The 12,163-nt window shown below is 46.2% G+C and overlaps 1 protein-coding gene across 3 annotated transcripts in view; it reads left to right on the top strand.

The window, feature by feature from the left end:
• TIAM2 (TIAM Rac1 associated GEF 2) overlaps positions 1-12,163 on the top strand; it is a 336,144-nt gene that overhangs the window by 153,411 nt on the left and 170,570 nt on the right. For all 3 annotated transcript variants that reach the window (XM_085611533.1, XM_085611535.1, XM_085611534.1), the window contains exons 13-14: positions 786-878; positions 5,062-5,316. In XM_085611533.1, the coding sequence (XP_085467659.1) occupies positions 786-878; positions 5,062-5,316 (348 nt within the window). The remainder of the gene's footprint in view (positions 1-785; positions 879-5,061; positions 5,317-12,163) is intronic.

Below are 12,163 nucleotides of genomic sequence, written 5' to 3'. Positions count from 1 at the left end.
ATTTGATTTATAAATGTAATACTCCTGTTATGTAGAGTGAATTTTGGATGCGTGTTAGACATCTTATATGTCCTAAAGGCATTGCGTACAAGACTTAAATGCAACAGTGAAATGTAGTTTTTAGTGTTGTCAGTTCTTCTAGGTAAATACTTTATTTTGAAGAAAGCCTAATTATTAATGAGTTAAGTGGGCGGTCTATTTATCTTATCTTTTTCATAGGTAGTGTGTATGTGGAGCGAGTCGTCAACCTGTTGAGGGTGACTGCCTAAACTTATTGTCTCAGACCGTGTGTGCTGGAAGTGCCCAGCTCTCTTCTCCTGCCCGATTGCTTCTGTTCTGGCCTTTAACTTGTTTTTATTGTGGTAGCAGTGTCAGAGTTTGCCCACCATCTTATTTGTCCAAATAGTAAAGAGTGTGAGAGCTTTTGAGTCATTGGTGTGGCTCTATGTCAGAATACGAGCCCAGGTTTTTGCATACCTGTGAAAAAAGATTGAGCACTGCTGCTGAAGGCCTGTAGTATCAAACGCCTTTTATCCTGTCAAATATCCTATGTAGGTAAATTCACCCAGTGGACACTCCTGCTACTCCAAGGGACAGATAGTTAAACCTATCAACCTATACACCCACTTGCTACAGGTATAACATTCAATCAAATGTACCTCATGAAAAAGAAATCTAAAGCATTAGGAATGCTGCAAATATTTTATGTGTGAATAATCGGTGCTTTCTGAGCATTTGCTTGGGACCTGATAACCAGTTAAACACTTCCCATCTTGTGCTTCCAGGGTTTGCTGTGACTGCCCAGGTGAACGAACATAAGCATCTTAGTCACATTTTTGTGGGACAAGTTCTTCCAGATGGACTGGCGCATAAGGAAGGTATGTAGTAAATGTATTGTTTTTCACACTAGTAGTTTTTTTTAAACGTGTATTTGATTTCTATTTACTCGTACTTTAGAATAGATTCTGATCCCAGCATTGTTTCTTCTGCGTCTGCATTTGCATTCACCATTTAGTAAATCACAGTGATAGTGTCCGTTCTGATTTACATGACAGTAGATCAGAGGTGCACTCCCAAGGGAATGGCTCTGTGGCATATAACAGGGTTTCATGGTCACACATACACCACTCAGATATAATTTTGACTCCATTTTAATTTGGCTGTTATCAGTATTTATTGCTGTTGGTGGTTGGTTTGCTGACCTAAGTAAAATTAGTTTCTGATCCCTGCCAAGTTCTCCTCCAGAGAATACCTTGTTCACAGAAAAACACCATTGCTGCGGTCACCTTCGCTTGGCTGGAAAAAGCAGTGGTGACTGGTATGGAACTGGGATGGTGGAGCTGAGGGGATGGTGGGGTAAAAATTAAATATAGTACTTTCCTGCGGACAGCCACTGTCTCTCCTTTGTCGTCCCTCCTCCCAGAAGCAGGAAGCCCACAGGCTTCCCTAAGTCAATCAAGACACTGCTGTCACCAGCATGACAGCAGTGTTGTGATTGAAATGGTTCAGTGCTCAGACAGGGAGTGGGAGCCTGTGCATGTTCTCCACCCAGGCTGTGCAATACTGTCATGCGCACTGAAGTGCACATATTTCCTCCTCCCTCTGATGTAAACCCTGCCCCAACCTGGCTTGCAATGAAAAACAAAATGATAATAACATTGTGGTATTATCATTTTATTTTTCCTTTTTTACACTTCTAAAAAGCAGTGGGGTGATACCCCTCCGCCTTAGCAAAGGGCCACCCCTGAGAAAAAGTCACAAAGTCTTCTAGTGGGAGACCCCCAAAGATTCCAAACATACTCAATGAGAAAGAATCTGTGAGTTTCAGAAGTAACCATTATTATTCCAGCACATAGCATCTCAACCTTTTAATCTCAGCAGTATTTCAGGCCCTATTTTAGGTTGTGGTATTTACCTACTAGGCTGATGTAAGAAACTGCCTGGTAGTAAAAAAAAAAACACCGACAAATAGCATAGTTCGCAGGCTGTAACATTAAAATAGTAATCAGTGGGTTTATACATTTTTAGTTGTGGAGCCTTCCAGTATGAGCTAGTTTCATAGGATCAATGGGGATTCAGCAGCTTACAATGAATTGGAGATGTGAGTCAAGTTTTAACATCCAGCTTGAATGTATGAATACGGCCATGGTCCAAGCATATGGGGGTTTTTCTAGGGGTCAGATCATGATGCGATGCTTGTTGAGATGAGTTTACCTTGCTAGCCTTGGGAAGATTTTCTGACGTCTCCAGCTTGTTCAAAATCCATCCGCTAGCCTGATTAGTGGTCTCATGAGATCAGACTATACTTCCTTAGACAGCTAAACCTCTTGACTGTTCACAGTAGGATTATTTTATATTTTTATGGCAATGATTATTGTCCATAGAGCGGTCTACTAATTGTTTTCAGACTACCTGGCCACTAAATTCACTTGGCACAAGCCTCAGAGATACCCCCTTTTAGCTCAATTGGTCCCTCAACTCTTAAGCCAAGAACTGTGCATTTGGCAACAGGTCTGGTTTTTTTTATCAACGCAACAAGAACTTGGTACTCTCTTCCTGTAACCAAATGCTGTCTGTCCTCTTTACATAATTTATTAAAGCAATTAAAATGGTTCTGTTTAATCAGCGATAAGGTTCCTGTCAGCACTTAAGAACGCCCCCTCACCCTGCAACATGTAGCTTTTTGCATATGAGCATTTAATAAATACCACCTAGCATTACCATGCTGGTTTGATGGCAGTCCTTTAGACTCTACACCCAGTTCGAGGCAGATTTTTAAGAGTTTCACAGTGGTAAAAAGTAGCTTTTCCAAAATCCAGTTCTGGTGCATTGTTTTGCTCCCCTTTGTTCAGGGTTGCTGTGGTCAGCAGCCACTTCTGGTTTCAAGACTTTCATATGTTGTCATCTTTCAGGCTCCCAGAGACAATTGCATCTAAAAGGCAATTTCCCCAAAGAAGCAGGTCCAGAAATTCCAGAAGCTATCCCCAGTTTTATTATTCAGTGATGGAGTTCCTGTGCCTACTGGTTTTAATCCTTTGCCAGCTAAAATGAAAGATGGCAAAGAACATCTTTGTTGATGATCAGCTCTCCCTTCTTTCCTAATCCACATCCCATCAACTAGTTCAGTGTAGTTCACTTCCAGGGCGTCATCTGCAGTAGTACACCAGAATGTCCTGCAGGGAGGTAGGGGTACAGAGCCTGTCGAAAAGCATCTGCTTAAATGAGTATTTGTGTGCAGACATACTCACAGATAAATATGTAGGCAATATGGTCTGGTCAGCTCAGTTCCATCTACTCTTACTGAGGCTTTCCATGCATGTTATTCGAAGCTTAGGCTACCAGATGTCTTAAGTATGGTTTTAGGGAATGTGTAAAGCAGTGAATTCCTCATTAGTCCCATTGTTAATCTAAAGATGGCACAGGTATTTATTTAATGGCTCGTGTCTCAATAGACACAAAACAAAAAGTGGTAACTGAAATCTATCGGTTTGAGCGTTCCTGGACATGTCATTTATGCTGAAATGTTAGTGTGGATCGTATTTACCAAACAGCAGATGCTAAATTAATTGCAAAGTTATATTAATGTTACTAAGACTTGGTTTCTGCAGCTCAAATATCAGAAACCAGTGGAGCCTTTAAGCTGCCTGACATGCCCAAAACAGGGAAGATGCTTTATTCTGCTGCATGGTTCTTGTAACTGATCCCTAAGCAACTGACCTGGCTATCCAGTCATACTGCCACTCTCTTACAAGTGAGTAGTTATTAATATTATGACAGAGTCATTGGCAGCCTAGTGCTCTGACATAAAGTCAGGACAATCCTTTAATAAGACCTTCATTCAGGAGTCATGCCACTTTACTGAGCAAGTGTGGCCATGACCCGTTTAATAGGCATTATCTCAAAACGGAGTTCAAAATTCCGGGTTTTGATTCGATAAAAAGAGCGGAGATCACCCTAAAGCATGTGCATTTCTGAAGAGGCCCTAGTTAAGGCAGAGTATACATTCTCAAGGAAAACTCTCCCAAACATTGTATTTTTGGATATGTAAAAAAAACCTTTTATTGTGTTGCTCAACGTGAAACCATGTTGTAGGATAAGATGCAGTTTATTGTTTAGTGTTCATTGGCCTGGGGCCTTGGAAGCGGTCTATGGAAGCTTTCCAAAGCCCTGCGGCTTCAACTGATATTAAAAAGCAACAGATGTAACAACCCCCAAAATCTGAGGGAGGGCTTCCCTGGGCTTGACAATAAAATGGTGATAGGAAGCATCTCTGAGAAAGAGTAATCTTTGCCTCTATTAGACTTAGCCAAACTTAGATTGCTGATATAAGATTCACATGTGAAATCTCTTCAATGTTTGGTCTGGAAAAGTGAAATCAGTATCAGAATATCAATCCAGAGTGACTATGTAAATGAGAACGTCATTGTAAAAAACTAAATGTAAGCTGTGTGCATTGGCGGCCCTTTCTTTCACTGCCTTTTTACAACCATGGAAGGTTTTTAAAAACAATTCAAAATTCCTTTGTAGCAGCCCATTAGAGATGTCACATTTGGTAGACAATTCAGGCTTCCCTCATATCATGATCACATCTTACAGCTCACCCCGCATCACAAAGATAATGCAAGGGACATGTTGCTTGTTGGCTTCTGTATTGTGGTTAAATGAGATTAACCCACAGCATTATACCTCACTATTCGTGCAGTTTGCTGAGGGTCAAATGACAGGCAGAGACTGCAGGTTTCCTCAGCAACAAAATACATGTTTGATGCTGTCTTAGTTTTGCTGGGGAAATGTATCCAGCAACAACTTGAACCGAGCAGCAGGTTGGGTCTTTATATCTATATCATATTTCAGGGACTTTGGAAAAATTACCCACGATGACACACTGATAAACCATTAATTTTAGCATATTGCAACAGCTGGTGGTGTTGTGAGGCTATGCAGTTGTTTTGTGTGATTATCAAACATACCTTGAATAGCATGATAGGCTAGCTGCACTGTATGGCGTGCATTATAGTTTTCTAGCGAATTACTCTGCTTGCATGTCTCTCTTGCTCTCAGGCCTAAGAATGGGAAATGAAATTCTTGCTCTAAATGGCGAACCTGTACCTGACTTGGACCTTCGAAGAATGGAAGAGTTATTCTCGGAGAAAAGTGTGATGCTCACTTTACAAATGGGGAATAGTGTCCATGCGCTGCCGGCATCCTGGCCAGGAAGTGACATCCCTGAAGAACCAAAGGTCCTTCTGCCACCCCCAAATCAGTCACAGCTCCTAGATGAGTTTTTGGATAATTTCAAGAACAATACTACAAAAGGTAAAGTGATTGTGTGTTATTCTACGTGGACGTCTTTTGCGTTAGAACTTAGATGTGGCATGCAACGTTATTAAACGTTTTCTGGGGCAACCACAATTAAAGTTCTACATCTGACATTCTATACACATCACAAACACATTTGCAATAGAAAGGGCAATAATGCTAAGGCTTTAGTGTGCTTTAAGTAAGTATAAAATTGCAATTGTTAATATTAATAGAATGGCATATGACATTTTGCTGTTATGTGACGTTGCACCGCATGCCATTACCCCGCATGCCGTTGCAACGCCAAACTTTACCTCGACTTGCTGTCAGGGGAGCGCTAGAAGTTGGAATATATTAATTTTCTGTTCCAACTCCAGTGTGTGCAACAGTAGGGAAGGTGTTGGAGTTAAATCCCAACACCTTCTACCCACTGCTACACACCTTTTTCGTTGCAACGGCATGGGGGTAGGGTAAATGCATGCGTTGTAACGGTTGCGGTGTAAAGGCTGTTTCCCAAATTTTGCTTCCTTGACCGGCAGACTTGTACTAACATCCGGGGCACTTGTTTCGGGATAGAGATGAAAGAAAGAAATCAGAGATGAAGGATAATGTATTGTCTACTCTGCCTGCCAGTTTAACCGTGTTCACACAATGAGCTTCATCTGAACACTGACTAGTGGTGCCTACAAGCATTTACATTTGCATTCTAGTCACTCAGTGTCAGCCATCTCCTTGAAACATGGGGCTTAGATGAAACTCTGGTCTTCAAGATTGTTATCCTTACTATGATCTGAATATTAAATGGAATAACAATATGTTCGAGGCATATGAGCTGCAGATTGTACACTTAGCATAGATCGCCATCTGGTGTTGGGCCCGGATGTTTGCAGTTTGTTTTTCTTCTTGGACAGTCTTTGGAAGTCACGAGTTTGGTGACTCCTCCTTCGGTCCGTACTGCGCATGGGCTTCGGCTCCATCCTCAGATTGTTTTTTTCCGCCATCGGGCTCGGATGTGATACTTCGTGCTCCGGCTTCGAACTTCTACGGTTCCAGCCTCGACGGAAAATCCTCGTTTCTTCGAGTTTCTTCATCATCATCTTCATTTCTCGAAGCGGCACTTTCTCCATCCCGTACATCGGCACCGGCCTTCGGGCCCTCCTCGACTCCGGTCCCGGCCGATGGAAAGGACTCCGTTCAAAAAGTGCCCAAAATGTGGGTCTAAATTTCCCCACACCGACCTCCATCGGGTGTGTAATCTTTACCTCTCTCCAGAACACGAGGTCAGAGACTGCCCCGCCTGTAAGTCTTTTCGATCGAAGAAAACCATCCGGGATCGAAAAGCTCGACGCACCATGGCGCACTCATCGTCTGCAGCTCCACCGGACATCTTCGGAGACGGCGCCGAAGCTTCGGGGCAAATACACACCCAGCAGGAGGAAGACGTCGTCAGCGCTTCCGAGGCCGACGACTCCGACGTGGAGGACATCACACCGGCGCAGCGGGTCGTGAGTACTGTGCCCCCTCCCACCCCCGCGCCCAAAACCAAAGAGACTCAGGTTACTCCCTCGCCTGCCGGCCTGGGCAAAACCAAGACCAAAGCTTCTATCACCCCACCTTCGGGCCCGGTGTCGAAGCCTCCAAAGTCTCACGGCAGCTCGGGATCGAGCCAGCCGACGCCCGGTGCCGAAAAACAGCATCCGGCACCGAAGAAAGTAATATCCAGCTCGACTCCGAAGCCACCGGTGCCGAAGCCTGGACTCTCAGTGCCGACCAAACACAAACACAAATCTGTCGGCACCGACGCTCCGGCGCCGAAAACTCCTTCGACGCCGAAAAAACCGGAGGCCCCAAAAAAGCATGGCGCACACAAACCATCGAAGCCCTCGGTTCCGAAATCACCGGTGCCGACGGACGATTCGGCACCATTGGCTCTGTTTACACCAGACCCTTTACAAAAGACTCTGTCCAAAGATCCAAAGACTGGGCTATTGACTTTAATTATCAAGAAAAGACGCCTTGATACTCCGGCTCCTCCTCCACCGCCCAAACGGAAGGACTCTGCTACTTCTCCCCTCAGAGTGCCCTCCCCACTACCGCCTCCCCTACCTCCTCCACCTCCTCCACCCCCTCCCCCTCCCAGGTCTCCGCCACCTTTACCTCATTACTCTCCGACCCCGTCCCCAGATCCGGATGACGGGGACCCGGACAATTACCCGGCGGACGCCCCAATGGATCCCACTCCACCGGGGACCCCAGACCCGTGGGAGGATTACAATAACCCTGATGTACCCGATATACCTCAGGACGACCTATACCCATCCAGGCCGTCTCCTCCAGAGGACTCCTTAGGGTTCCATCATTTAGTGCAGAGAGCAGCACACTACCATGGGGTGGACATGCACACTGAACCAGTGGAAGACGACTTCTTACTGGATACATTTGACATACAGGACAAATCCACTTCTATTTTACCCATGCTTAAGGGTGTCACCAAGCATGCCGCAGAGGTGTTCAAAGACCCTGTCAGGGCCAGGGTACTAAACCCTAGAATAGAGAAAAAGTATAAGGCGGCACCCACAGACCCTGCATACATTAAGGGCCCTGCTCCCTTAGATTCCCTAGTTGTCTCTACAGCTAGAAAGCGGGCTAACTCCCAGTCCTCAGGAGAAGCCCCACCGCCAGACAAGGAATCCAAACTCCTAGACGCGTCTGGCAAGCGCACCGCCTCTCAAGCTGCAAACATGTGGCGCATTGCAAACACACAAGCGCTACTTGCGCGCTATGACAGAGCACACTACGACGAACTTGAGGCTCTTATGCAGCACCTTCCCGAGAAACACAAGCGTAGGGCTCATGAGCTAATACAGGAGGGTAAACTAATTACAAACACCTCCATTAAGTGTGCCCTCGATGCAGCCGACACTGCTTCTAGAGCCATAAATACCAGTGTCCTGCTTCGTCGCCATGCCTGGCTCAGGATCTCAGGGTTTAAGCCTGAAGTCCAGGCGTCCATACTCAATCACCCCTTTGACCAACAAACTCTCTTTGGGCCCAAGGTAGACGAAGCGTTGGAAAAGATGAAAAAGGACACAGACACAGCAAAGTCTATGGGGGCACTCCAAAAACAAGCCTCTAAACGTTCCTTTCGACGCTCCTCCTTTCGTGGCACAGGCAGAGGCTTCTCCACCGATAGCACCTCTACCTCCTACAAATCCCCTCCTCAAAATACCTTTTCAAAGGGCTACCAAAGGGGTGGTTACAGAGGCAACAACAATAAGGGCAGGGGCAAAACTAACACCACCCGTTCTGCCACCCCGCCCACACAATGACTTCCCTCCGCTCCCCCCAGACCATTCCACCCCGGTCGGGGGCAGACTACAAAACTTTATCCACGCATGGGAGTCCATAACATCGGACAAATGGGTGACCCAAATCATTCGGTCAGGGTACTGTCTCGAGCTAACATCTACCCCACCCAATATCCCACCAAGGCACCGTCCAATGTCTCAAGAACATTCCACACTGCTCAAACAGGAGGTACTCTCCCTCCTCCAAAACACGCTATAGAGCAGGTCCCCATCAATCAGCAAAATCTAGGGGTTTACTCCCTATATTTCTTAATACCAAAGAAAGACGGGACCCTCAGGCCCATTCTGGACCTCCGGCCTCTAAATGCCTACATACATTCAGACCATTTCCATATGGTCACCCTACAACAAGTCCTCCCGCTCCTCTGTCAGGGAGACTTTCTCACAACCTTGGATCTGAAAGACGCATACTTTCACATTCCAATACACCCCTCTCACAGGAAATACCTCAGGTTCGTGGTGGACGGGCAACATTACCAATTCACGGTTCTCCCCTTCGGGGTCACCACCGCACCACGGGTGTTTACCAAATGCCTAGCGGTAGTAGCAGCACACCTCAGACGTCAACACATTCACGTCTTCCCTTACTTAGACGACTGGCTGATAAAAGCCGCGTCCTACCACCAATGCGTGCAGCATACAAACAGCACCATCAACTGCTCCACCAGCTAGGCTTCACGGTGAACTACCAAAAGTCCCACCTCATACCATCTCACACAAAGCAATATCTCGGGGCCACTATAGACACCTCCAAAGGTATTGCCTATCCAAACTCAGCCAGAATCACAAGCATTCAAGCCTTACGCAAAACATTCCTTCCCCAACACTCTCTTCCAGCAAGAGTGTTCATGAAGCTCATAGGAATGATGGCGTCTTGCATCTTTATAGTGCCCCATGCAAGACTCCACATGCGTCCACTTCAAGAGTGCCTAGTACAACAGTGGAACCAGGCCCAGGGTCAGCTGACAGATCTGGTGTTGGTGGACGGCCGCACACATCACTCTCTGCAGTGGTGGAACACCACAAACCTTTCCAAAGGGCGGCCGTTCCTGGACCCGGTTCCTCAGGTGATTCTAACAGCGGACGCATCGCTCTCCGGCTGGGGAGCGCACCTCCTACACCTCACAATGCAAGGTCTATGGACGCCACAGCAAAAATCGCTCCACATCAACCATCTGGAGCTCTTGGCGATCTTTCTAGCCCTAAAATCTTTCCAAAAACAGATTTCGGGCAAAGCAGTCCTCATTCGCACAGACAACATGACTGCAATGTATTATATCCAAAAACAGGGGGGGGCACACTCTCCCCAGCTCTCCCGCTTAGCCCAGAGCATATGGAGATGGGCAATTCCCCAAAACATCTTCCTCCTGGCACAACACGTTCCAGGCGTACAAAACACCATGGCAGATCTGCTCAGCAGACAAACGCAACAACTACACGAATGGGAACTGCATCCACAAGTTCTTCAGCCATTCTTCCAACAGTGGGGGCATCCTCAGATAGACCTCTTCGCCACCCACGAAAACAAAAAATGCCCAAGCTTCGCCGCCAGATACCCACACCCATTGTCCAAGGGCAATGCGATATGGATGAACTGGTCAGGCAGATTTGCATACGCCTTTCCACCTCTCCCACTAATTCCATTAGTGGTCAGGAAGCTACAACAGCACTCCCTCACACTCATTCTGGTAGCTCCGACGTGGGCCAGGCAGCCGTGGTACACCACGCTACTACAACTGTCAGTGGTACCACATCAAAAACTGCACCTATCCCCATGCCTCCTAACCCAGAACCATGGAGAAATCAGGCACCCGGACCCAGCTCAGCTCAACCTGGCGATCTGGCTCCTGAAATCTTAGAATTCGGATACCTTAACCTTCCCCCTGATTGCATGAACATCATCATGGAAGCCAGACGTCCTACCACTAGAGCATGCTATGCCGCAAAGTGGAAAAGATTTGTTATTTACTGCCGTAACAATACAATCAACCCTTTAGATGCATCCATACAGCACATCATATGCTATCTGCTCCATCTTCACAGGTGTAACCTGGCATATTCATCCATACGCCTACACCTAGCAGCGATCGCTGCTTATCTACAAAACAGACAGCATTTATCACTTTTCAGAGTGCCCGCTATTAAAGCCTTCATGGAAGGCCTTAAACGAGTAATTCCTCCCAGGGCACCACCTTCCCCTGTATGGAATCTAAATTTAGTTCTTACACGACTAATGGGTCCGCCCTTCGAACCAATGCATAAATGCGAGCTACAGTTTCTCACCTGGAAAACAGCTTTTCTCGTAGCTATCACTTCCCTTAGAAGGGTTGGTGAAATACAAGCGTTCACTATACAGGAACCCTTCATACAAATACATCACAGCAAGGTCATACTTCGCACAAATCCGAAGTTCCTGCCCAAGGTCATTTCCCCCTTCCATCTCAATCAATCGGTGGAATTACCTGTCTTCTTCTCGCAACCTCAATCTGTTGCAGAAAGGGCCTTACACACACTCGATGTAAAAAGGGCCTTGCTATACTACATACAAAGAACGCAACCCTTCAGGAAGACTAAACAATTGTTCGTCTCCTTCTCTCCACCACATAAAGGCAACCCCATTTCTAAATCAGGGATAGCTAGGTGGATTGTAAAATGCATACAGATTTGCTATCAAAAGGCAAAAAGAACATTATCTGTTCCGCCTAAAGCCCATTCTACAAGAAAGTTAGGGGCTTCTATGGCCTTTCTAGGGAATATACCCTTAGATGACATCTGCAAAGCAGCCACATGGTCTACACCGCACACCTTCACAAAACATTACTGTGTAGATGTGCATTCCAAGCAGCAAGCTAGAGTGGGCCAGGCTGTACTAAAGACACTATTTCAAACCACTGCAACGGATACCGGTGGTCGCCGCTAAGGTTGGGTACTGCTATATAATCTATGCTAAGTGTACAATCTGCAGCTCATATGCCTCGAACGGAATATGCTACTTACCAGTATGCATCTGTTCTTGGCATGTAGAGCTGCAGAGTTGTACACGCCCACCCGCCTCCCCGGCTACCTGTATCCGTTCCAGTACATCTTATTTAGATACAACACACATGGGTTTCTCACTGTGATTACCAAGCTCCATCATTTCCCTGTTGGCGAAAAACAATCTGAGGATGGAGCCGAAGCCCATGCGCAGTACGGACCGAAGGAGGAGTCACCAAACTCGTGACTTCCAAAGACTGTCCAAGAAGAAAAACAAACTGCAAACATCCGGGCCCAACACCAGATGGCGATCTATGCTAAGTGTACAACTCTGCAGCTCTACATGCCAAGAACAGATGCATACTGGTAAGTAGCATATTCCTTATGAATCGCAGCTCCGCTTGCCCCACGTACCCCTGTTGTGTAGTCCTCAAGGTTGGTTAATGACTGGTAAATTTGCCTCTTCAATAAGGCAGAGATAACTGGTCATAAATGCTAACATTGTGGTGTTATTTGTA

Source organism: Triturus cristatus, chromosome 6, assembly GCF_964204655.1.
Source record: "Triturus cristatus chromosome 6, aTriCri1.1, whole genome shotgun sequence".
Taxonomy (NCBI): domain Eukaryota; kingdom Metazoa; phylum Chordata; class Amphibia; order Caudata; family Salamandridae; genus Triturus; species Triturus cristatus.
Note: the sequence above shows the minus strand (reverse complement) of the source record. Positions and strands in the feature narration are given on the sequence as shown.